At 30.0% G+C, this 27,629-nt stretch overlaps 1 protein-coding gene across 4 annotated transcripts in view; it reads left to right on the top strand.

The window, feature by feature from the left end:
• LOC107067211 (uncharacterized) overlaps positions 1 to 27,156 on the top strand; it is a 66,494-nt gene extending 39,338 nt beyond the window's left edge. The window contains exons 2-6 of one of the 4 annotated variants that reach the window (XM_089174576.1): positions 20,906 to 21,123; positions 21,782 to 22,035; positions 24,478 to 24,650; positions 25,130 to 25,388; positions 25,513 to 27,156. In XM_089174576.1, coding sequence (XP_089030702.1) covers positions 20,933 to 21,123; positions 21,782 to 22,035; positions 24,478 to 24,650; positions 25,130 to 25,388; positions 25,513 to 25,898 — 1,263 coding nt within the window. In that variant the 5' untranslated portion in view covers positions 20,906 to 20,932 and the 3' untranslated portion in view covers positions 25,899 to 27,156. Of the gene's footprint in view, positions 1 to 20,891; positions 21,124 to 21,781; positions 22,036 to 24,477; positions 24,651 to 25,129; positions 25,410 to 25,512 lie in introns of all 4 variants that reach the window. The other 3 variants (XM_015322513.2, XM_089174575.1, XM_015322511.2) reach the window with 3 other exon arrangements.
• Positions 27,157 to 27,629: the final 473 nt, after the last annotated feature.

Genomic DNA, 27,629 nt, shown 5'->3' with positions numbered 1-27,629 from the left:
ATTTAAATAAAAGATAATTTCCCTCTTTAGAATCTTGTTATAATTTTTTTGTTTAATTTAATATTTTTTTTTTGTTTAATTATATTTTTATATTATTTAATAATTATATAATATATTTATATATTGTAATAAATATAATATTAAATATATATATATATATATATAGAAGAAGAAGAAGTTTATTTTTCAGGTATACCCCTTTAGGGTGTTTACCCCGAAGGCTCCCCCCTACATGTTCGTTCCCCATGACAATATACTTAATTCTAATTAAGACCTCATATAATATTAAATATTAATCTTAACAATATAAAAATAATATAAACAACATTAAACAATATACCTCATTTAGTATATTAAATATATATAATATATTTATATTTATATATATATATTTGTTATTGGGTGATTTTAATAAAGCAAAGATAAAAGATGAATCGCCATCTTTCTTTAAACTCCCCTCCACGTGGAATCGTTTCACGCCTATTCTATTACGCTACCGCAAACTGGTATTATTTCCCATTATGGTTGGCCAATCTGTCATTAATTCCCCCATCGTTGGTAGCCTACTACTACCTGGGGGATATTTCGAATATGGCGCTTACTTCGAACAATAATTTATCCTTAATATAATATTCTTACATCCCTTACGAATATACAATTGAGTAAAAAAAAAGTAAAAAATAAAAATAAATAAAAAAAAGAAACAATCTCATTACAATTTAAACAAATATATATAGGGATCATCATCTCATTATTAAAAATCTAATTGATAACATTTTTGATGCAACAAATTTATTGAAACAAAAACAAAAAAATTACGAACAAAACAACCCAACATATTATCAATTATATTATAATATTTAAAAATAATTAATAAAATTGATAAACTTCGTTAGCAAATTGGATTACATGTTGTTAATACATATGGATTTTATTCTAATACGATTTTATTTTTTTTTTCGTTTCTTACGAACAAACTTTTTATCAAATGCTTCTTACAATAATAAAAAAAAGAAAAAAAAATGAGGGGAAAAATAAATTGAAGATATTTATGAATACTGAGCTTTCTTGAATAATAAAAAGTATGTATATAGCTATATATTTATATATATATATATAAGTTTGATGGATACACACGTCAAAAAGCTGTCGTCGTATAACGTTCCTATTACTTAATTTATTTCACTTTCATACATCGTCGCACATTGCAAAGGCTTATCGGTAATCTCGTGTGATATGTACAAGAGACACCTGCTTCTACTAGCCCGCGTTTATTCAAATACATTTTACGTCCAACGCTATTTCAACCTTCGTATTCTCGCCTTCTTCGTTTACTTATCCAATTAAATAGATTATTAAATAAAAAAATTAAAAAAAAAAAAAAAACAATAACAATATAATATATATAAACATATATTTCTATATTTTCTAATATAAATATCAATCTAAATATAATTATAATAATAATATTTTAATAAATATATAATATTATTATATATATATATATATTATATCTCTTAATAAAAATAAAATATTTTATAATATTTGATATTAACCTATTCGATTTTTCATTCAATCGAATATTATTTGGTTTCGTAACTATTGCACATACATACACAGACCCACACACAAACCCACACACAGAGAGACACACATACATATGTCTTCTCCTCTTATTCTTTCTTTCATTTTAAAAATAAGTATTAAAGTGAGATAAAGTACGCACCTGTAACTTCCTTTCCGGTCATGAAAGTGAAACGTGAAACGACGGTGCACTCTACCCCTTCCCTCCCTCCCGCCTCACCCCGCCCACCCCCCTTCTCACTCTACACCTCTCAAAAATTACATACTAATTGAACTCAACGATAGCAGCAAACAAACTTAACGATGACGCATATAATCGATGACATAAATCGATCGATTTCTTTTTGATCTTTCCCTCCAACCTCCCCTCCCCCTCCATCCCCTCACTTTAACTTTTTGTACGATCTTTCAAAACAAATCACATTACAACAGTCAAAATAAAATTAACTCACCATGAATTATTATTTTTATTATTATTATTATTATTATTATTATTATATTTTATATTAAATTAATGAATTAAAATAATAAATATTATTAATTATTATAATATTAATTATTATATTTAATATTATTATTATTATTATAATATTATATTTTATCATTTATTATTAAATTTCATTATATTTAATTATTTTTATTATATTTTATCAACAATTTAATAATAATATTGACCCCCACCCCCACCACCATTACCACCTTCACCACCACTTAATAATATATACATTAATCATAAAAATAAGTAAACAAATAAATGTACAATATAATAAATAATAAATGAATAAAATCAAATATAGAAATAATAGCAAAGCATAGAAAAATAATGCATTTCCCATTAACGAGTAATTCAATTAAAACACACACACATAATTGTTAATTCAGATCATAAATGTTGACAAGGATGTATAAAAAAAAAAAAAAAAGAAAAGACATAAATGAATGAATGAAAGAAGGAAAAATCATATCTCTTACATTCACATTATATTTATAGAATTAACAATTAACAAAAAGCTAATGAATTAAGGATTAAGGAAGAAGAAATAAGAACAAGAAATAAATAAACACAAGGAGAATGTTAATATATTAATGTCTTCGTATATAAAACAATTAAATAATAATAATAATTATCTTATTCATTTTTCCCAGCAATATTTTTAATTGTCCTACGTAACAAACCATAATGAATTATTTGAAAAAAGAATTCTATAGTATTAGTTTTGCATCCATGAAACAGGTAAATGTCATTAAAAGGTGAGATTAAGTTTATATATATATGTATATGTATATGCGAACAAGACCAGATGATCTTTGGCATTGGACTTCCGGTTTTTAACGTGGTACATGAGTTTTCAATAAACCTTGGATTCTCAAACTTGCCGACGGTAGGGCATCTGCTGCCCTTTATTATACTACCCCATCAATATTAGGTATATATATATATATATGTTATGTTCTTGGAAACTTTCTTTTCCTTTTTTTACTTGTATTTGTTTTTTTTCTCTGTCTTCTACTTCTTCTTCTTTTTCTTTTTCTTCTTTTGAATATTAGTCACACAGGTATGAAAAAGGTCTCGTATAACGCATCTTGCACATTTGACTTCCGTATTATCTTTATACAAGATCGTCCTTCTGTCAGTCCTTGTGCTAATTAATGTTATCTCTCTAAGTTAAGAATTATTCTTTTTTTTATATATATATATATATTTCTGACCAATAATAATTTTCATTAATATTCTATTGATTATTATAACAATTATTTATAGATATATATATATATATATATATTGAAAATATAATTAACGTTAAATGATTTTAAAGAGAAAGGAAATCATCAAACCTTTACAAAAGGGACAAGACTAAAGATAATATTTATAATTATATTATAGTATTATCTATTAGCAAATGAAATTATTTTATATAGTTTATAACTTAATATAATAAATTTAACATATATAAAATATAAATTTAATAATAAATAATTTATATTAATTACAATAAATAATATAATAAAATTATTTTTTTTAAATTATAATATTATACATATATTATTCAAATAAAAATACAAATAATAAATATTTTAAATTAATTGAAATAAATTTAATAATAAATGTATATATCTAATAATTATTATAATAATCTTAAAATATATTTAAAATTATAAACCATTTATATACATTTACTATATATTTAAATAGGAATTTATTACAATAAAAATTTTAAACTAATAATTAAATTATTTAACTTTTACCAATTGCTATATCGAGTATTGCTTAATATTACACTTCATTTTACACAAATTCTAACGAACAGCTACATTCAACATTATACAACGTTAATTAAAGGGATCGTTGATAGATAAAAAAAAAAAAAGAGAAAAAAAAATTCATAAAAATTGCAAAAGGGTCAAAAAAACACACACACATATATATATATATATATGAATTAATCCATTAGACAAATTTTCTACAAACGCATGAACGATTTTCATTAGAAAAATTCCTTTCTGACAAATCTATCAATGTACACTTGCGTGAGTGAACAAAAAAAAAAGAAGAAAAAAAATTAGAAAAAAACACAAAGTTCGTTACGGTCTATTAAACGTGAAATTTAAATTAATAACAAAGTCTCGATTGACGTAACGTACATTATATAATCATTATAAACATATTATTACATAAACAATCAAATAAACAAATAAATAAATAAATAAATAAAATCAACATACAAACGAAAGAACGAACATAGTTAAAAAAAATAATTAAAAAAAAAAAAAGGCTGAATGTTATTAAAAATAAAAAATAAAATAATTAAATAAATACATAAATGAACAAATAAATAAATAAATAAATAAATAAATGAACGTACAAATGAACGAACGAATGAACGAACGAATAAACGAACGAGTATGGATAAAAAAAAACAAAGCTGAATGTTAATACCAAAAAAAAAATAGAAAAAAAATAGAAAAAAATAGAATAAAATAAAAAGTAGAAAGAATTGAGCAGCATAGCTTCTTCTTCTTCTTCTTCTTCTTCTTCTTTCAGCTCTATATGGAAAGAGAGAGATCATAAAAAGGATAACGTACGATCCGCGAAGTATCCTCATAGCAGGATCGAAGTAGACGGTTATGGACGTTTTTCCTGCCTTCCTGGGGGATTCTTTTCTAGACGACGACGACGACACTCGTGTCGATATTCACGAGCACGCTCGATCGTTCCTTTCGTTCAAAGTAGGCGTGAGTAGGCAAACCGGGTGTCACGGATCTTTCTTTCTACTTTTCTTCCTTTTTATTTCTTTCACACTCTAACGATGAGAATTCAAACACAGATCGAATCCTAGCTTACAAATGGGGCCCATTTTTGTTTGCCACTTTTAGAACGAATAACAAAGAAATCATATTACGTATATATATATATATATATGCATGAATTACTATGAAAACATCATCCTCTTCGATTATTCTTTTTATTTTTTTTTTCAAACAAACAAATATATATATAATACATATATGTGTGTAAAATATTAACCACCACTTCTGACAGATGTTCGTAGTTTCGTAGTCGTATAAACGTTTATGAAAAAATATAAAATACGAAATACGAAAAAAAAAAAAAAGTAAAAATGTTTAGGTAAACGATTTCATTTAAAAAAAAAAAATCTTTTGTATAAAATTATATAGAAATTAGTATTGTAACAAAATACGAAATAAAACAAAAGGATAAACGTTTAATTAAACAAATTTCTAGGCACCCCTAGTACTTATATAACATCCATTCCTGATCTCATTGCGAAATTATGACATATACATATATATATATATATATGTATATATAAAGTGATTTTATGTTGAAATTATGTGATATCAAGTAATTTATTATACATAAATATATACACATATATATGTGCGTATCAATATTTGTTTATCATTTATCAGTTCATTGTGTACTTCAAAATCGTGTTTGAATTGAATATATTGTACAATAAAACGACATTACTCTCTGTGCACTTCCTAATATAATATATTCTATATACACATATATACTCATACATATATACAAACACACAAATATGTATTATATATATATATAAAGTTATATATACATACATATATCTATATAGAAAATTCGATTTCTATCGGCAATGGTTGGATACTACGTGTACTTGTACGATCATCCATTTTGATACTTACGAGCACACGTAGTTATTCCGTATACCCGATTGAGATCTCGTTTATTCTGATACTGCACGAAAAAGAACACACCGTTCCTAACTAACGCAAAAGATCGGTAAACGAACAAGATCTTTACTTCCTTTCTCTCTTTCTTTCTTTCTTTCTTTCTTTCTTTCTTATTTAAAAGTATACATACACGAGAGAGTTTACACATTCGTTGAATTTTACAACGCAACTGGTTTAAACGACGTTAGGTTTACTCTCTACATGGGAAAAATAAAAACAACGAATCGTTCTAAACCATTGAATAATAATTGGAATAATAATAATCATTTCTAACCTTTTACTTTTCTACTTTTCAGATCTTGAATTTGAATTTTCTTTTTGAAGTGAAAACTTCTTTAGAATTAGGGTATAATTTGAAAAATCGTCAAACGGAAAAACGTGAAACCGATGTGATTAAACAAAAATAATGAATTAATTAATAACATTCAATATATAATTTAATTCTATATTATTTAATTAATTAATTAATAAAATTATATATATATATATATATATATATATGTCACATGTTATATGTTGTCACATATTGTCCACTAATAATTTCGAAACTACTCAAACTTTTATCTTAATGAAATATATTTTATTTCACGCGTGATTTTTTTTCCAACTTAGCACATATAGCACAATTTTTATCGTGATTTTTTTTTTTTTTTTTTTTTGAAGTGAAAACTTTCTTAGAATGGGTGGCATTTGAAAAAATGTAACGGAACGGTAGGCGGCGATGTAACGGAGCGGTAGGCGGCAATGTAACAGAGCAACGGGCGTCTATGAAACCGACCAATATACTAAATAAGAAGAGAAAATGTTATAATATTATAATAATAATAATAATATTATAACAAATAAATCCTACAATTATCCTACAACTGATATTCTGCATTCGTTTGATTCTCTCGAAACTTAGTTTGTTTTTTTTGAAAGTTTCACTTCTAACACGTGTAATCTGCACACATGTTGTGTTTTTTTTTTTTTTTTATAACTAATTTAAAGATTTTTTATTTAGAGATTACTCTAGGTTATGTAAGGTTCTTTCAATAGATGGCACTGTATTACAATTCAATTATTTGGAAGCTTGGTTTTCTTTGAAGGTTTCCCTTCTAACACGTGTGTGATCTGCATACATCTGTTTTTTTTTTTCTTTTTGTTAACTATGAACCAAAATAATTTCATTTTATTTTTTTTTCTAATTATATACGTCTATCTATCTATGATCATTATTTCATTTTTCTAATCGTATGATTATACTCATTTATCAATGACACTTTATTACTTCTTTCACATATAATATAATCGTAATGTATCATATAAAATAATAATTAAAATAGATTGATTATAAGAATGAAGAAACATTTCATTGTAATACTACTTTATTGATAAGAAATTTCCTAATTAATCATCCGTCATTATAATCGTAATTCAAACGTGAAAAATTCTACAGAGATTAATATTCATTGATTAGAAAATAATCAAAAGAAACAGTTTTTATTTCACTCACGCACCATCTGCTTTAATGTAATAATTCATTTCAATATTCTAATTAACTTGATACTAAATAATATAACGATACATATACTACTACTACTACTACTACTACTACTACTATCACGTACATTGACCCTTTACATTAATAAATAATGGAAAATGTATGTTGGAGGAATGAAGAAGATGTTAAGAATGTTTTTCGTTCCTTTTTGTTTTTTTTCTTTTATTTTTATTTTTTTTTCTAACCGTTGCTTTTCGAGATTCACGATCCAATTTGAAAAAACAAAAAAACAAAAAACAAAAAAAAAGGAAAAAGAACAAACACGGTGAACGGACTAGCAGCATTTCGATGTTCCATTCATGAAACGTGGAACCTATTTAGGTGGGTGGTAACCGACGTGTCCGATTTATATTGTCTCTTTTGGGCAACCGCCAAAAGAGTGCCCAGGTTGGAAGTTGGAAAGTTTTTTTTAAAGGTAAAAACGAATCGGGACTTGCCATCTCTCGACCTGGACAAATTACTTAACGAAACACACTCTAGGTCTCTTATTCTCCATACTGGCGCCAATTTTTCAGACCATTTTACCGCATCCCTTGTTTCTTTTCTTTTCTTCCTCTTCTTCTTCTTCTTTTTCTTCTTTTTTCTTTTTTTTTTTACCTTTTAGGTGGGTTCGACAGACCTTTAAACAAGATCATTAAACTGGGACCCTTTTTATATCGCATTAAAATCAATATTTTAAAGGTACACTTTGGACAAATCATTTTCTCTCTTTAACATTTTTATAATGGTATTTATTTAATTAAAGAGATATATTTAAACAAAAAGAAAAATATTATAATAATAATTATGAAAATTTAATTAAATTTTATATTTTAATATTGTTAAGAATAATATTTGTATTATAAATGATACAATATATAGGTAGCATATGTATATTTAAAATAAGTTAAATAATTAAACAATTACGTCAATATATATATATATCTATAATGATATATCTATCTAAAATAATATATCTATTTTGTTTTGTGTATTATTTTTTATATTTATTATCTTATTATTTTTGTTTATCAATTATTATAACATAAAATTTTCTTTTTTATTGTCTTAAAATATTTCTTATATAAATAATTATATTATATAAATTATATAATATAATTATTTAAATAATATATTATAATATATAATAAATAATAATAATAATAATAATAATAATATAGAATAATAATAATTATATATAAATAATAATTATTATATAAATTATTTAAAAAAAATTCTTTTCTAATAATCCAATGTGCCAAACGTAAAATGTCGCGACACCTTTTAATCTAGTTAATTATTTAAAACGTTAGAATTATTTTTATCTTTGAAATATATTCTTTAGTAGATAGATTAAATATTTAAGATCTTTCTTTTAGTTTTTTAAACCTTGAAGATAGATAGTTTTTATTATAGTTACCAAAAGAAAAACGTAAACGTCGTCGTTCAGTTGATAATAACATTCGCAATCAGAAATAAGTCTCAGGATACGATATCATCCGACACTTAGTAAAACCTACTTTTAAAACACTTGCTATTCTCGCCTTATTTTTTTCTTCTTTTTTTTTTTTTTATTGCTCAACGATAAGTTTTACGAATCGTTTATGATGATAACAATAAAACAAAACAAAACAAAACAAAACAGAAAAAAAGCAACAACAACAAGAAAAATAAGTTGACACGAATTTTTAATGGATGCAAAAAAAAATAAAAATAAAAAGGAAAGAGGTGTATACCTAATCTTAAAGAAAGAACAAATTTTTTTTTACAATTTACCTGTCTAAAAAAAAAAAAAAAATAATAATAATAATAATAATAAAAAACAACTAGTATTTTTATCATCTAAATTTAAACTAAGATGTTAAATAAAATTCAGACGAATAACACGATAAATTGTAAAAAGAAATTTCTTTCTCACGTCACACATCGAGAAACATTTACACCCACCCCCATTCGTAATCACTCGACAATCCTACAAAAAAAAAAAAAAGAATAAAAAATAAAGAAAGAAAAAGACAAGAAGATCTTTCATATATTTTTTTTTCACATTTGTCTGATCCATTTTGATCTAATCAAAAATGTTCCATTACTTCGAAAAGGATTTGAAAAGAACCATTGTGGTCAACATATTCGCGACGATCACATTACAATATTCAACAAAAAAAAAAATCTTAACTCTAATTCGTAATCGTTATATTATTTGTAATTTTCGTTTATTTTCAACAACAACAACAACAACAAAAACCAAATGAAATAATAATATTAAAAATAAAATCATTCAAAATAAAATTGATGTGTTTCTAATACGACCACCACAACCAACCACCACCACCACCACCCACGTATTCCATCGAAATAACTCGTGAAAATCATAAATTTCTAATCAAAGCCGGTTCTATACAACAACAACAACAAAAAATTAAAAAAAAAAAAATTAAAGATAGAGAGAGAGAAAGAGATAGAACACACCGGTCTTCTTCTTCATCGAAGATAGTAATACACAAACTGGAAGGCTTCCTTAACAAAATAAACAAATATTTCGCGATGCAAGGTAATTGCTGAAGCGATTAATTCGCACGATCGAATAATCTAGGGTGTATCCATGAATCCACCACACTGCTTGTTGGATCAACTATCTCACTCATTCTCTCTCTCTCTCTCTCTCTCTCTCTCTCTCTCTCATTCTATCTTTCTTTCTTTTTCACGTGGAAGTTGCAGCCGGAGGATATCTTTCCTTCTTGAGACTACGAGAGTAGCAGAAATTCTTGCTTTGCAAGTTCGAGTTCGTCATCCTTTCCTTCTCTCTCCCTCTCTCTCCCTCTCTCCCTCTCTCTCTTTCTTTCTTTCTTTTTCTTTCACACAAACATACACATCTTACTCTTACCCTTTTCTCAAACACAAACGTACTTACTTCTCTACACTTTTTCTCACATATTAAACGCATTTACTTATTCCTCTGTTTTTCTCTTTACATCAAATTATTTCTCTCTCTCTCTCTCTCTCTCTCTTTCTCTTTATTTTTCTCTCTCTCTCTCTCTCTCTGTCTCTTTCTTACACTCATAACATTCTATGTTATTTCTTTATTTCATTTATTTCTTTTCTATCGTTTCTTTATTTCTCTTATGAACATAACGTAAACGAACAAGTAGTAGTATAAAATTCTCAAATGTAGAAATTTATTTTCACCATAAAGATTTATATTAACTTGAAGAACACAACCAAGCGCGAGGGCATTTAAGTCCAATGAACAACATTGACATTAGGAGAACCCATAAGTGCACACCGATGCTGGATTTACTTTAAAGGTACGATCACCGCCGACATAGGAAAAGGAGAAATCACTTTGACTTCTCTCAGTGAGGGGTGGGAGGGTGGTAAACAAAGGTGGGGGAAGATACCTATACCTATACCATCCGTCTGTCGCCATTCGTGCGCATTCACTTTTAAATAAGTATCATATTTCAATAAATTTCTATGTGTGCGTATGTATGTATTATTAGTTCATATAAATGTATGAATTTACTGTAATAAATACGTTCGTTCGTTCGTTCGTTCATATATATTGATCACGTAAAAAGCTTTAATTTTATAATGATCAATGATGATTCTATTATTATAATACGATGAAAGGTTGTAATAAAAAATGAAAAGAAATAGAAAAAGAAAAAAGTGAGAAGAAATAGGATAAAACTTTCGCTTTCTATTAAGCCGACCGATAGACCATAAATCCATGTGCGGACTACTCATCGTCTCGGCGCAAGTTGATGATACGCGGAATGTCTTTCTTACGAGCGTATGCAATTAGCATAATGCAGAAGACGGTTTAGCTAGCGATCAGGTAGGTCCAAGTATAGCTGCTAAGTTAAAAAAGAAAAAAAAAACAAAAAAAAAAACAAAAAGAAGAAGAAGAAAAAGAAAAATATATAGATGCTAAGCGAGTTCATACACCTGACAATAAACAAGATGATTGGTCGATGTTTTATACACACACATATATAAAAATATATATATGTTTCAACGAAGGGGTGGGGTGGTGGTATCGTCGTTAAATTTTTCTGTAAGACGAGTTCTCTTCTCTCCTTTCGCGAATATTCGTGACTCCCGAAATGACATCTTCTTCCTTTTCCATCCCTTAACTAGTCACACCCAACTAACTTATTACTTTTCTCAGAAAACGTATAGACGAATGGGGAGAGGGGAAAAGGAAAGAAAAGAAAAGAATTACTTGGGAGTAATTTGTTCGTTTAATCGCATCGTTAACTGGTCGTTCGGGAATAGTACCTTGAAATTTCCACCAGATTATCCTACTGATAGCCTTAAAAGCTAAACTTTGTTTCTCAAAATGATCCTAACATTAATTTTTTTTTTTTTTTTTTATTTCATCTTCCTCTTCTTCTTCTTCTTTTTCATTTTCTTGTTTTTTTTTGGTCTACAGTTTGACGAATAAAATAAATCATTAATTGTGTGTGTGTGTGTGTGTGAGTAAGTATCTTAGATTGAACAATTAAACACAAAAAAAAGAAAATTAACAATTTTAATAACCAACCAACCAACCAACCAATCCTGTAAATGTTATATAAACATTTTCTACCAATCGTAATTATCAAAAATTGTTCAAAGATGTAATTGAACTTATAATCAATGAGAAAAAAGCAAAAAAAAAAAAAAAAAAGAAAAGATTTTTTTCTTTTACTTTGAAAAGGAAGATAATTATAAATATTAATATGAAAGACACGTGAAAGAGAGTTAAACGTTTAATCAAAAAACAAAACCAAAACAAAAAAAACACAAGGGAACTCTAATATAAGATATTACGATATTGGAACGTTGGTTGAGGGTTTTTAGCAGCAAAAAGTAGCAATAACAGCAGCAGCAGCAGCAGCAGCAGCAACAGCAACACTTACGATACATGCTACACCTTAATCTTCGTGAAACGAGTCTCTCGGTCGTTGGTATCTAAGCAGCTCCACTACGTGCAACGTCGATCGATAAATCCCAAGCCGAGCCTCCACAGAGTTTACATTTATTTATTACACGCCGAACTTATAGAGTCGGGTCACGCGATTTCTACATCTCTTCGTAAATACATACATAAGTATACACACGTACTTGCACATACATATATTATACATATGTATATACTTATATGTATGGTATAATATTATACAAGTATATACTTATAAATATATATATATATATAGTATAATATTATATGTATTATATATACAGTACTTATGTATGGTAAATATACGTGAGTTATATATATATATATAGTTATACATAGAAGTACATAGTGTTATACATATATGTAGTAGTATACAATATACAGTATTACAATATATATAGTATAATATATATATATAAATTATTTTACATGTGACGCGCGAGTGTATAAATTAAATAAACTTTTGTCAATAATTATCAAAAATGTCCCACGATGAGGTCTCATTTTTAAGTCGTTCGTTTCAATCATTAAAATTCATCAAATTAATAACATATAGATTAACAATGTTGTGATATAAGGCGCGCCCCCCCCCTCATCATCATTTGAAAAAAAAAAAAAAACAACAACAACAACAACAAAAATCCCAAAGGGAATTAGAAAAGAAAAAAAAGGAAAAACCAAAAAAAAAAAAAAAAAAAAGATGAGATTGTGCTCCTCTCGCATCAAATATCATCGGGGTTCCTCCTTGTAAAAAAATAACAAGTAAAAAAAAAAAAAAAAACGAATTAAAAGACAGTGGCGAAGAGAGTAGAAGCTGAGTGGAATAAGGGGGGGAGAAAGAGGAGGGGTAGGGAGGGGGGTAGTAGTAGAGAAGGCTCACGCCTTGTCAGAAGAGGACTTCGTCGTAGGTTCGAAAAGTAAAAGACGACGATACATACGATTTTCGTGGTAGTTGGTTGGTTGGTGACCAAATCGAAACGTAAACGTATACGAAATCTAACTTTTCGTGTATTGGTACGCATTTATGCGTGTGCGTGAGTTACAAGGAAACCCTTCTACGGCAGTCGGCGCCGTGGCGCCTTCTTCTTCTTCTTCTTCTTCTTCTTCTTCTTCGTTTCGTTTTAAGCCACCGTGCTTCTTCTTTTCTTTCTTCCCTCCGGATATGAGAAGGGGGGGGAAGGAAGAGGGAAGGGAGAAGTAGAGGGAAGGGAAGGGAAGGGAAGAGAGAAGGGGTAGTCGTCTTCCCAAGAAAAAGAGATAGAAAGAGAGAGAGAGAGAAAAAAAAAAGGGGGAATAACGAGAACTTAAAAAAAAACGAGAGAAAGGGTGGGTGAGTGAAGGGGGGAATGAGTGGGGAGGGGAAGGGAGGGGAAGGGAAGGGAAGGGAAGAAGAGTACTCTGGTGTAATCACCAAAGCTTTTAAAGCTTCCTCTTCTTCGACTAATGCCGACGGATTAGACCCCTCTCTTCTCTCTTTCTCCTTCTATCTATCTATCTATCTATCTATTTATCTAACTATCTATTTAACTTGCTATCTATCTCTCTCTCTCTCTCTCTTTCTAATCGTTTTATTTTACGCATACGTATGCAATGGAATGTTTCTTCGGATTTCTAAGACATTAGACGCCACCACGATTCTTCCTAATTGCCAAGAAGATGAAGAAGAAGAAGAAGAAGAAGATTTTTCCTTTAATCGATCCATCTTCTATCTATTTTCAAATGTCCTGTTAAAACTATACCGACTCCTGTTGTAATTAATAAATCCTCATTCCTTTGCCACTTACCCTCTCTCTCTCTCTCTCTCTCTTTCTCTAAGTGCAATATTATGTACGAGAATACTAATTTGGGAAAATGATCATTCGACAAAGTATTTTATTATTTGAATAATTGGAATGATTCGTTGAAATATATTGTCCTAGATGTTAAAATTCCTATGATTTCATTTTCAATAGAAAGTTATTAAAATTTTCTAATAATTAAATATTGTCAAGTCATTGAAACGATAACTCCCAATCGTAAGCTGTCCCATTCGTAAAGTTGTGTTCCGTGTTGCAATAACGATAGATGAAATAATTTTATAGTTACTCGGATAAACGATAAAGGAGATTTAACGTTTATAAACGTTAGAAAAGAAAAAGAAAAAAGAAGAAAAAAAGAAAAAATGTTCACCTAACTGGTAATCTCCGACTAAAACTTATCTACAAATTTAAATAACTTCGTTCAATCGTAGTAACTTTTGCTACCATTTCGTTTAACGTACTCAACTTCCGCAGTAATGGAATTTTCTTTTCTTTTCTTTTCTTTTCTTTTCATTTTCATTTTTTTTTTTATGCTTCTGTGAACAACTTTACACGTTAATTTACAAACAATTTGCACCTAACTACCTGAAACAAGACCGTACTACACATGTCCTTATACAATTTCAACCAAGTGTAAAAAGAAAATATATGCCGTTGATGTGTATAAAATGTACAAGTAACTTAGAACATAGTAATACTCTTACACTTTATACTTATATGTATGTATACGCATATTTACATATGCATGTAAGTAAATAAATACACACACACACAGGCGTTACAGATAATCGCTTATGTTCTCGAGAAAATTGGCCTAATAACTTAAGAATTAAATTGCTCTGAAAATGTCTCGAGACACCGTTTCAGAGTTGGTTGGTTGGTAATACACCATTTAGACGATCTTTCACAATCTACCTACTTTCGCAGTCGCATAATTATCACGAGAGTACCGTTTCGTATCTCTCTTAAAGAATTCTATTGGCGTAACTACTACATACATATAACGATCAGAAAAAAGTCAAAAAAATAAAAAAAATAAAAAAAATAATAAAAAACACAAATTATCTCTCCTTCAACAAAATTTTATATCCGAAGGGGGTGGGGGGTCTGTAGTAATTTGATGTTATTATCAATCAAAATCATAGAGTGTGTGTGATTGATAATAATTAATAGTAAGAAACAAATGTTTATTCGTTAAATATACTTATATTTCATCGATATTACAATTTAAACCTGTTTCATTTTTTATACCCTTTGAAAGAATTATATTATCATTTATAAAATCGTACTAATACCATAACAATATTATTCTAATTTATAAAATTGTATTTAATGTACAAAATAACCATTTATTTATCTATTATATATAATATATTATTTACATATTATCTAATTATAATTATAAATTAAAATCATATTTCAAAATGATGTTATTACCTATACCCCAGGGGTCGGCGACACACACAACCTTTTGAGTCAGAAGAACCAAAAATTACAATTAACCAAATTTTACAAAGTTTTTCAAAAGCCACTAAATTTTTTCTTGCTTGCCAACAATAGATAGTACTAATGAATAAAGCTTTTTGATTAAAAAAAAAAAACAAACTAATTTATTCATTCATCGGCTAAAGAGTCGCAGAGGGTTGCTAACCCCCTGACCCCTATCCACATTATTCGTGTAAAGTCTCTAAAGGTAAAAAAAAAAAAATTTTTCAATTACGAGAGTGAGTGTCATCATATGCTGTTATCCTTTGAAAATATGTTTCACGGAAAATCGACGGAACTTGTCGTGCCGTAATAAGCTTAAAAAAGAAAAAGAAAAAGAAAAACTAAACAAATAAAATAAAAAAAAAAATAAAAAGGGAGAAAAAGAACATAAGCCCCCAGTCGTCTTGCGTTGGTTAAAAGCCATTAACGTTGCGTTCTTGACGCATCGAATGCATGCGTATCGCACGCGGGCGTATGAGTGCGTTATTATCTAATCTCTTCGGTACCATTATATGTGGCTGCCGTAGTTACGTGTATTGGAATTTGCTCACGTATATATTATTTCTTTCTCTCTCTCTCGCTCTCTCTCTCTCTCTCTCATAGTCTTTCTTTCTTTATTTCTCTTACTGTATTTCTTTTACTAACTTGCTTGCTTACTTGCTTACTTGCTTGCTTACCATGGTTCTATCCGCCATCCGCCATCCGAAAGAAAAACGATCGTGTCGCGTCGCCTGCCGATATTTAATTTATGACAGCAATTAAATTATCGTGTAGGTCGCACCGATATATCGCGTGCATCGAGAGACTACGACGAGTGTTCCTTTTTTATGGTTTCCTTTTCTTTTTTTTTTTTTTTTTGTTAATTATTTTTTAGTTTTTACTTTTTTCTTTTCTTTACTTTTCTTTTCTATTTGTTTTTTGTTTTTTTTTTTTTTTAATTTTTTTTTTCTTTAGCTGATTGCGTTAATCATTATTATAATGCAATAACTGTGTGCATGTGTTTATTATGTGGGTGTTATGTGTGTGTATGAGAAAAAAGAGATAGAGAAAGATTATTCATATCGCGACCTCTAGCGTATAAGAATTAAAAAAAAATTTAAATCTAACAAGCAGATTGAGGTGACATCTGTGAGAGAAGATTGAACATCGAAATTAAAGATGTCCGATTGAATTGAAAATGCCGGGCGATTATAATAAATGTCATACATCAGAGAGAGAGAGAGAGAGTAAATTTCATTTCAATTTTATTACAATTTCGAATTAGTTCGTTATTTAAATAATATTCACTCGATCGACGAGAAATTACATGTAGACTGATAATTTATATTAAAATTATTCAACCGTATCACATTGTATATATTTTTATCTATGCGTTTATATTTCACACATAACCTCCGATTTTACGTTTAGTCACGCATAATATATTCTTGTAATATATTTCAATAAAAATGTCTTTTTTGTTTTTGTTTGACTCTGTCATTTCTACAATTGAAACATTTACATTCGTAGATATCATTATAATATTTTAAAAACGCTACTACTGACTTGATTTAATGATAAATTGAACGGTCTGAACACCCTTGCCTCCCGCCAAAAAAAAAATTCTACGCCATTTTTAAATAGAATAAGAACCATTTTGTTTCACTAAAGTAAAAGGTTAACCACTCTAGAGTTCTCACGTTCCTTCAATCTCTTTAAATGCAAACAGAAACTCATACATATATATATAAATATTACGCGATAAGATGATTAAATGATACGCCGGGGTGTTAAGAAAAAAAAAAAAAAAGTGAAAGACAAAGAAAAAAGATTAAAAAAAAAAAAATTAAAAAAAAGAGAGTAAAAAGTAAAAAATAAAGAAGAAAAGGCCCACAAGGCATAAATCTAACATATCTAATCTTATCGTGGTCAACGTTGCTTAACAAACGTCGTCCCATACTTCGGCTTCGTAGTCATCCACCCTCACGGGAATGCGCGCGCGTATTCACGCCTTGCACATTCAATGTTTTCTCTCTCTCTCTCTCTCTCTCTCTCTGTATAAGCAAGTGATATTACAAACTCGAATCTATTACGTATTTACATGGAATAGAACGCGAGAACGTAGCAAGAGAAGTGATAACTTGAATTTTAGTGAGGTACTCTCTGAATCTCCCTTTCTATACAACTACAGTACTTACGTATATCTATGTAAATACTACACTTATAAAAGCTGACTCACACTCATATAAATATATATCTTTTAACGAGTTGATATTTCAGTAACTTTCAAAGATAATTCCAGAAGGATTATTAAAAGATCATTGAAAATGCAACCGCGTATTTTAATAACTTTGTGGAAATAATAAATTTTATTTGTATATTTATTTAGGTACACTGAATTAAAAAACAACAAAAATTAAGTCATTGCGATGCGATTTCATCATTTTCACCGAATTAAGTAGTACCCGCACAACCCCTTCCGCCCCTAAAATAATAATTACTAATAACAAATAAAAGAATTAGTCAAAAGATTTAGAATAAATAATATTATTACAATGAAAATGAAAGACAGAGAAAGAGAGAAAGAGAGATATGTAAAAAAAAAAAGATACAACCTATACATATGTAGATACTTGTGCGCACGCACACACATCTATACAAGAGTTTTGGTCCCGCCTACACGATCCTTATTCGTGACCGCGATGGCCGCTTCTACGGCTTCTACGGTTCTTCAGGAGAACCCAGAAGAAGGTGGAGACGCGTCTGCGCCCTCTGTCCTTTTATCCTCTCTCTCTCTCTCTCTCTCTCCCTCCCACCCTTTCGCCCTCTCTCTTCGCAACATCGTTCCTCTTTCGATTTCTCTACCCTTTTTTCTCCTTTATTTCTTTATTTTACATTAGTCTCTGTTTATTCCTTTTCTTTTCTTTTCTCAGCAGACTCATCCACACTCTAGACTCGTCTTTATCCTCTTTCTCTCCTCCCTCTCCCTCCCTTCCTCCTTCTCTCCCTCCCTCCTGCAACCTTTCCATCCCTCCACAACCTTAGCAATATCACTCTCTCTCTCTCTTTATCCTTTTCTTTGCTGGTTATATACTTCTACTACTCTCGCGCGAGCCCATACGTTCGACACGGCCATAAATAACCAACCCTCGGCTCTTTGGAGGCCGGTTCCATCCATGGAACCCAGGGACCCACAGAGGGCCGACTAGTGGAACGTGCCATGCCATGCTATGCCATGCAATGCCGTGCCGTTCCGTGCCGTTCCGTGCCGACTATGGCGGCACTCACAATCTTTTTATTATTCTTATTCTTATTCTGATTCTTCTTCCTTCTCAAGCTGTTGTCTTTGTCTTTGTCTTCTTCTTCTTCTTCTTCTTCAGTAAAATCCGTATTCGAACAATGAATACCATGTGGGCGGTGGTACTACTATAAGACTTTACATCGAATTTCTATATACGCGTAAAAACACACATTGCCATTTTTTATTTTTGTCGGGAAAGTAAATATCGAAGAAGTTTTTTCTTTTTTTTTTTTTTTTATCCCGCGGATAAGACTCGCGGAATTATCTTTTAAGACACAACCTCAAAATGTATTCCTATTATATTTCTATCGACAAATTTGTTGATACGATTTCGGTTTTTTTTTTCTACGATCAAATGCATTTTGACGTATGAGAGAGATTTTCCATCGGTTCTTTTGTTTTTCTTCCAAATTCTCTTTATATTCCGATATCGTAATGAACATTAAAAATGTAGACGCGACATCTTTTCTACAATTGCAATTTTAATTCTGAACAATTCAATTTATTCCTTGACAATATTATCAATCCTTCAACCCTTTCGTTACTACGGCCTAACATAGAATTCCGCGTGTTTTACATACGACGAACGTATGCAGTTATATCACACCAAATATATCCCATTATGGGACGTGTAATTTTAGTATTTTGTTTCTTTCAATTAAAAACTGTTAATATTAACAACAACAAAATTATTCAAAAATAAAGTACAGTTTCGATGCTGCACGTATTAACAGCCGTACAGTAAAAGTACAGATGCTAAACACGCCCGTAGCTAAAGGGTTAAATATTATTTACTTTTTAATCATTTACGAATGATTACAAGGATTGAAAGATAAAAATAGATTTCGAATTTGAACACTTTACCGACCCTGCTAGGATTTCAACAGCATATGCACACGTCTGACCCGACAGTTCAACCGCAAATTTTACTAACAAATTTTAATTGAATGCTAAAATAAAATTCTAATAACAAAAATAACTGCTCATCTAATGATAATGACAACTCTTTATCACAATGTCAATCGATACTTAAAAGCTGATCAATCAATTTTTCTTTGATAAACGTCGGTGACAAAAAAAGAAAGCCTATTTAATAGGCTAGCGTGTTCGTTAAAGTGTTCAATTAAAAATCATTCGTGATCATTGAAAACGTTAAAAAAAAATAAATAAAATAAACCCCGTGATTTTCTATTAAATTCACAAATCAAAGATGATTTCAACGAATCGCTTGAAAATATACGGCAAATCTTGCGACGTAGATTTTTTGTTTTGTTTTGTTATTAATGTTTTCCTTGTCTTCGTTTTCCTTCTTCCTTCTACCCCTCATCCTCCCCTCGAGACATCCTTGGGTCCCATGAACAACCCACGCCATTTCTCATCCTACGTTTTGTACTCGGACACGACGGCGCGCATACGCGACCGCTTATCGGAGCTGTAAAGAGACCATTAGCATTATCTAGTATAGGTTGTACTATTAGTACTTCCATACTCTTATACCCTCCCTCTGCCCGCCAGTACCCCCCGGGCGACGTTTATCGAGTCGCATAATGGAAATCGCTTAGCGACTGTGAAAGGAACGAAAAAAATCCACCTCTTCCCTCTCCCCCCCCACCCAACTCCTAAAAAAATAAGAAAACAAAAGAAAAGAAAAGACAAAATTTACCAATGTTATTTAAGTTTCTTCGTGTGTGATAAATGTTAAAGGTAACGTGAACTTGGTACATCTCTCTCTCTCTCTCTCTCTTTTCTCTGATGATATACAACTCTAATAAGTGAGAATTTCTAAACGAATAATTGTAAGGAAAATCTATACTAATTATTATACTTAATACGTTCCGTGCCACATGTAGCACCGGTGGTACACGTTAAACTTATTCTTCAAGCCACATGTACCACCGGTGGTACACTTACCATTAGGCATATTTATTGAATACGCTGAAAATATATGTTTATAACAAATGTAATTCTATAGAAAAATATTCCTATTAATTCCACTGTGTATCGTATTATCTTATTAAGACTATTTTTATCTATCAGATAAATATTCACAGATGCCGTGGTCGTAGCTCTTGGGAAGGATGTTCCACGGGGGCGGAAGTGGCGGGTACGGCGCAGGCTCCGACTATCAGCAACAGTCTCAGCAACAACAACAACAACATGGACAACAACTGCAAGCCCCCGTTTACGTACCTTCGTCCAGACCAGCAATCCCTTCTGCAGCCACGGCAGCACAATATCATTCCTTCGCTGGTTCTGCATCACCTGCCTGGTAAATTCAACTTTTCAATATTTTTCTTCTTTTTTTTTATATATATAAATCGTTAATCATTAATCGTACGATAATCGACAAAGATATTCGAAATGAAATGTTAATTAATAAGTACTCTGATGTAACCCTGTATAAATTGAAAATATTTTTGTATGTTTTTGAGTATAAATTAATTTATATTTCGTATATAAAGCTCAGTTAAATATAATTAACCCTTATCGTTTGTAAGTTAAATGGGAAGTGACTTAAAAATACAAATATTTTATTAATAATTAAATAATTAATAATTTCTTATATATTTGTAGTACTTACTTCTTCAACAAAAATTAATCTATTTCGCGTTGAATATTTACCAAAACCACTTATATAACTTACAAGTAGTGAAAATCATTAATATAAAAACCTGACGATCGATAAGGGTTAAATATTAAATATAATTAATATATAATTAAAGTAATACCATAACTTTCGCGTTATATAATTTGAATGCAGTCACCAAATAAGTAAATATAATTAAGAACTGTTAATACATGGTTAAAATAATAACAACTTTAAACATGGTTAAATAACTGCTAATAAATATAAATATGTTATTAATTATTAAATTAATATATAATTAATGACATTCTCGTGAAAAAAATAAATTTCTTTTTCTAAGGGAGAAAACAGCGTCCTGGCAACATGGCGTCGAAACATACGCTGCTCATCATGCATTGGCTGGTCACACGAGTGCTTCCAGTGCAACGATGGGTCCACACACGGGACATGCTCATCCTCATGCTGGCCACCCTCACACGGCACACCCTCATTCTACCCTTGCAGCGGCTGCACCATTTTATGCCCAAAACGTTGCGATGATGTCCTCATGGCGTGCTTATGATGGTGCTGGTTTTCAACGTGCTTCGCCATATGGTACGTTCATTCCATTTATTTTATCTCTCATTTCTACATTCTGTTATATTTCATAACTTCTTCTTCTTCTTCAACAATTCCTACAATGCTACATTTCCTATTTCGTTTATGAACAATATTGCAAAGTAACTTCGACAACGTGACAAAGTGAAAACTTCTTTAGAATGGGTGTGATTTGAAAAAATGTAACAGAGCGGTGGGAGCCAATGAAACGGCCGCGATATTAAATAAGAAGAAAATACAATTATCCTACACCAAATATTTTGTATTCGTCTGATTCTCTCGAAAACTTAGTTTTTTTTTGAAAATTTCACTTCTAACACGTGTGATCAGCACACATGTTTCTTTATACTTATATTTAATTTATTGATTTAAAAATCTGCACAAAAGAGGAGAACCCCATCATCATCATTATCATTATCATTATCATCATCATACTATTTAAGGATATACTAACTTTTTTCTTTTCAACCTCCCTTATATGCTATTCGTTCTAATCTCATACGTTATTTTCTTTATCTGTGAGAAGACCATAAAAGCATTAGACCCCAAGGATCATTGGGTTTTCTCTTCGTACTAGGACATAATCTATCGTACCAGGTTTTCAAGTTATACTATTTCTCAGCGAGTCTTCTTAAAACGTTACGGAAAGTAATCGATGTGTTTACCGTCGCAACAACTTCCGTGCTTTATAAAACTCGAACGAAACGCAAACGACGCGACGGGCTCGCAAAAAAAAAAAAAAAAAAAAAAAAAAAAAAAAAAAAAAAAAGAGAATTCAAGTTAAAAAGTTTCATATCGTATACTCACAACAACAACACACATGCACACACAACAATTGCAATATATTATACAGCGATAAATGAACGAAACTTTGACTCAAACTGCCCGTATATCCGTTGATAAGATATACTACGATGCTAACGTACTGTTGGTGATTAGTTTATCGACAAGTTTTCCTAGTTATCGTCATCAGTAACACGCGAAAGAACTTTTTTTTACCTGTTACTTTAAATTTTAAAACGTGTAATCTTTCGTCAATAAAAAAACAATTTCAATAACACGACATTTAATCGATAGATCATTCAATTTTGTCTATTCTTAATAATCTATTATCATCTTCTAACACTCGATTATAAATAAGAACAAATTATTAGATATCAATTCTCAAATGGGAATATAATTCATTTCAAACGCACAATAACAACATGCAACTTTCAAACTTTTCCATATAACAAGTATACATAATTATTTCTGTTAAAAATTGATTAAATCATAGAATTAAAGTAGAATGATTCTTCTTTTAATAATCCACATTTATTATAAATAGATGAACAAATAATAATCCTATTAAACTTTGGAACAATCATCCCAAGACAAATACAAAACTAAATAATGCAACTTTAAACGTGTTACAATCCATAACTCGAACGATTCTTTGGAAAGAATTTAATAAAACGAGAAGATGAGAACATTGTTGAAAAATATAAGATTAACTTTAGAGGTGATGGTTAGCGTATAAAAAAGGGAAAAACCAGTCTAAAAGAAAGACTGTTTTCTTTCTCCTCCCTGTAGACTAGGGTTGACGTCGGTTTACCATAGCACTCGGTAGGCCATGTGCGACGGATAAGTGATAGCGGTCTCTTTGAACCAACTTGGCCTCGAACAACGCCGCGGTCAAGTGTTTCACGTTGCTGAGGCTTTTCTCTTAGCCAGAAAGAGACTCTGCGGCATCTTCTGCGAGTAAAAGACCATCGGCCAAGCAGAAGCTTCTCTTCTCTTCTCTTTCTGTTTCTCTTTCTATTTCTCTTAGCTTTTTATTTCTCTTTCCTTTGCTAGCTAATTCTTGCTAGCTAGCTAGCTAGCTGGTTCCATTCTGCTGCTCTCAGGAGAGTGCACGAATCGACCGTAAATCGTTCGAAGTAGCAGCAGCAGCAGCAGCAAGCACTCTTTTTCTTCTTTCTCTCTTACTCTTTCTCTTTTAAAGCTTGTCTATGTTTAGAGCACACCACGTATCGCACCAGGTCGTAACTCCAAGTCAGATAAACGCGAATAGTCTTATCCTGGCTTTTCACCGAAGTACAAAGACCTTCCCCTTTCTAAGTTTTTAAATACGATGAGCCAGACTTCTTCTTTCATTTCGAATTGATTCAAAACATTTTCTTCATGATAAAAAATCATTCTTTTAAAATGTTACCATAAACAAACATATATAAATCAATGTTATAGAGGCTTAACATAATTTATTATTAATTTAATATCAATTTCATTTTATTTTTATCATTTTATGTATTATGAGATAATTTTGAAAGTAATTGAAATAAAAATAAAAGAAAAAAATAAAAAGATAAGAAATATTTTGTTTATTATTATTACTACCGAGTAATTTTAATTTTTAATGAAACAAAGTTGGAGATTTTTGTTTTTGTTTTTTTATTTTAGACACGGCGATGGATTTTCAATTTGGCGAGGGTAGAGAATGCGTCAATTGCGGAGCAATTTCTACGCCGTTGTGGCGGAGGGACGGTACCGGTCATTATCTTTGTAACGCATGCGGGCTTTATCACAAGATGAACGGTATGAATCGACCGCTCATCAAACCATCAAAACGCCTGGTAAGTTCATCGGCAAACTAAAGTGCCCGACCGATAATCTCCTCACTTCAAGTTTTTCTTAAGTATCTACCAATTAAATCACATTAAAATTTATTTAACGATTCTCAAACAAGATACTCAATCTTCTTCTTTTATTTTTTTTCTGGTTTCTTTTCTTTTCTTGCAAATGAAATTTTTTATCAACAACGATTAAAAAACAAATGACAATTACTTATTTGAATGATATTTTGATCGATTAATTAAAACGAAACCAAAATTAAGTATAGGTATTCTTTCGTTTTGTTTTTTTTTTTTCATCATTTTCTTTTTTCACGAGTCAAACCTCGCGATTGGTTTCCAGTTTTTTAATTGCATATGTATATATATTCAATTTTATATATTATAAATATTATTTTATCCACCACATAAAAACACTTTTCTTTTAATTGTATAACAGTTGAATAATCTGATACGCCAACATACGTTTACAAATGGGACAGATATCTGAATTTCAGACGGCAACGAGACGGCTAGGATTATGCTGCACAAATTGTGGTACAAGAACAACTACATTGTGGAGGCGTAACAACGATGGTGAACCGGTGTGCAATGCATGCGGATTGTATTTTAAATTACACGGTGTTAACAGACCATTGGCAATGCGAAAGGATGGAATACAAACGCGAAAAAGAAAACCGAAAAAAACGCCAGAACCAAATGCTAGATCCAATACGACGGAACACGAAACTACAGCGTCTAGTACGTCATCACCATCGATGGGTTGGTTTTACAATTTGACGAATTTTTTTAATTTAAAACTAAATACGCACACATATTATTATCTTTGGAATAAAATGAACAAATCGATCACGATTGTTAACAGATCCTAAAAATAGTCAGCAGCAGCAACAACAACAACAACAGCAACAACAGCAACAACAACAACAACAACAGCAACAACAACAACAACAACAACAACATCAAATCGATGTGTCTAAATCGTCAAGTTCCTCGACGCCGACTGAAAGGCCTGTATACCTTGGGCACACGTCCCTATTAGCAACCGGAAGTATACCTGCCGTCAAAACGGAACCTCGAAGTTGCGACAGTATCGTAGGCCAACCTTACTCATCATATTATCAACATCCACATCAATTAAACGTGCCAACGAGCGAACATCAACAACAAAGTTATTATGGAACACAAGAGGCACCGTATCATCATCAGCACCATGTTACAGCTGCTGCTAAACTTTTAGCATCGTCGTAATTTTAATCATTACGTAAAAGATTTGAAATAATCATTTTGACGTATACTATTACGTTAAATAAATGAACTATATATATATATACATCTTTTACATTAAATAATACCGAAAGAAAATGAGATATATTATGAGACAAAATTCTATTCACGCGAGTTTTTTCTTTTTACTTTTTTTTCTCTCTTTTTTTTTTTCCTGAAAGTGCAATCCAAGCTAAATAATTCTGCTTTATTTACTTTAGAAGAATGTGATCGAAGAGTAAAAGAAAAATACACAAAAATATTATTATAAGTAAATAAATAAAAAATTTTTCAATGTTATGATTAGAAAAATAAAAAAAAAAAACAGAATAATTAATGAATATGCATCTACACATAAGTATATATATATATATTTATATACTTAGTACGTGACTATATATATATATATATCGCGTGACAACCGGAAATGAAGATTCGAAGGATAACTCTCAATCGAATTATAATGCAGGAACGTATAACGAGAATAACCTTGGATCTCTAGTCAACGATTGAATAGAACCGACAGATTGATTGAATGGAGACGATCTTTTCGAAATTTTATTAAAATAGAAAGAAAAGAAAAAAAATTACATTTCTAACAGTTTCGAGAGATTGTAAAAAAGAAGGAATAATTACATGAGCATTAGACTTATCATTACGTAAAACACCACATTTACATACTACATACGAACACATTTTACATATACGCGTATACACGAATTATCTATTTTAGTCGACTATTCGATATTTCTATGAACACACACACACACACACACACTCATTGTAACACGATCACATCATCTTTACGATGTTAGACAGAAAAACAAAAAAATTACAAAATAAAAAAGAAACAAAAAAAAATAATAATAATAAATAAATAAATAAATAAATAAAATAAAATAAAACTGCTTTCATTGTAAATAGCTCATTTATCTTTAACAAATGAGAAATTCAAATTAAAAATCGTGTCTCTGCGTAAAATTACTTTTAATTAGAACTAATTATTATTATTATTATTATTATTATTATTACTATTATTATTATCATTATTATTATTATTATGATCTTCTTGCCATTCGAGATCTTAGATATTAATAATATAATAAATATAACTCACGCGCGATGAGTACTTAACCAGTTAAGTGTGGTGATCTGTGCGCAGAATGCGCTCCAGTATGTGTCGCGATAATTAAACGATGACGAATATAGTCGTCAAACACAGAGTAAATGGCGCTGTTCAAAATATTGGATAAAAGAGACTTTTTTTTTTAGAAAATGAACAATTTTGTTAGTAATGTACACACAGTTTTTTTTAAATATATGAACATATATTATTTATACATAATAAACGGAGAAAAATAATCGAATATTTATACAAGTTACAAATTTATTTGAAACATATGTTGTTACAATTTAAACATCATCAAATTGTAACAAACTTTGACGCATGACGGATATAGACGAACAACAACCATCGATAACACCAAATTTTTGGCCACCTCTCCATGACGAATATAATCGTCAAACACACTTAACTGATTAATTATCTGTAAATATCATTCGTGTATAAGGGTGCGTGCATATCAATCACAGCTTCAGAATTATTCGGAAGCTCATTTGATCCTTTATATATATATATATACGAAATTTTTTTTTTTAGTGACTTCACCAATACGCATTATCAATTTATAACAATAATCTTTCGTTCGTGTGAGC

This window comes from Polistes dominula, unplaced genomic scaffold, assembly GCF_049000335.1.
Source record: "Polistes dominula isolate Pdom_NZ unplaced genomic scaffold, Pdom_raw_medaka contig_16, whole genome shotgun sequence".
Classification (NCBI taxonomy): domain Eukaryota; kingdom Metazoa; phylum Arthropoda; class Insecta; order Hymenoptera; family Vespidae; genus Polistes; species Polistes dominula.
This window is presented reverse-complemented; position numbering and strand designations above follow the sequence as displayed.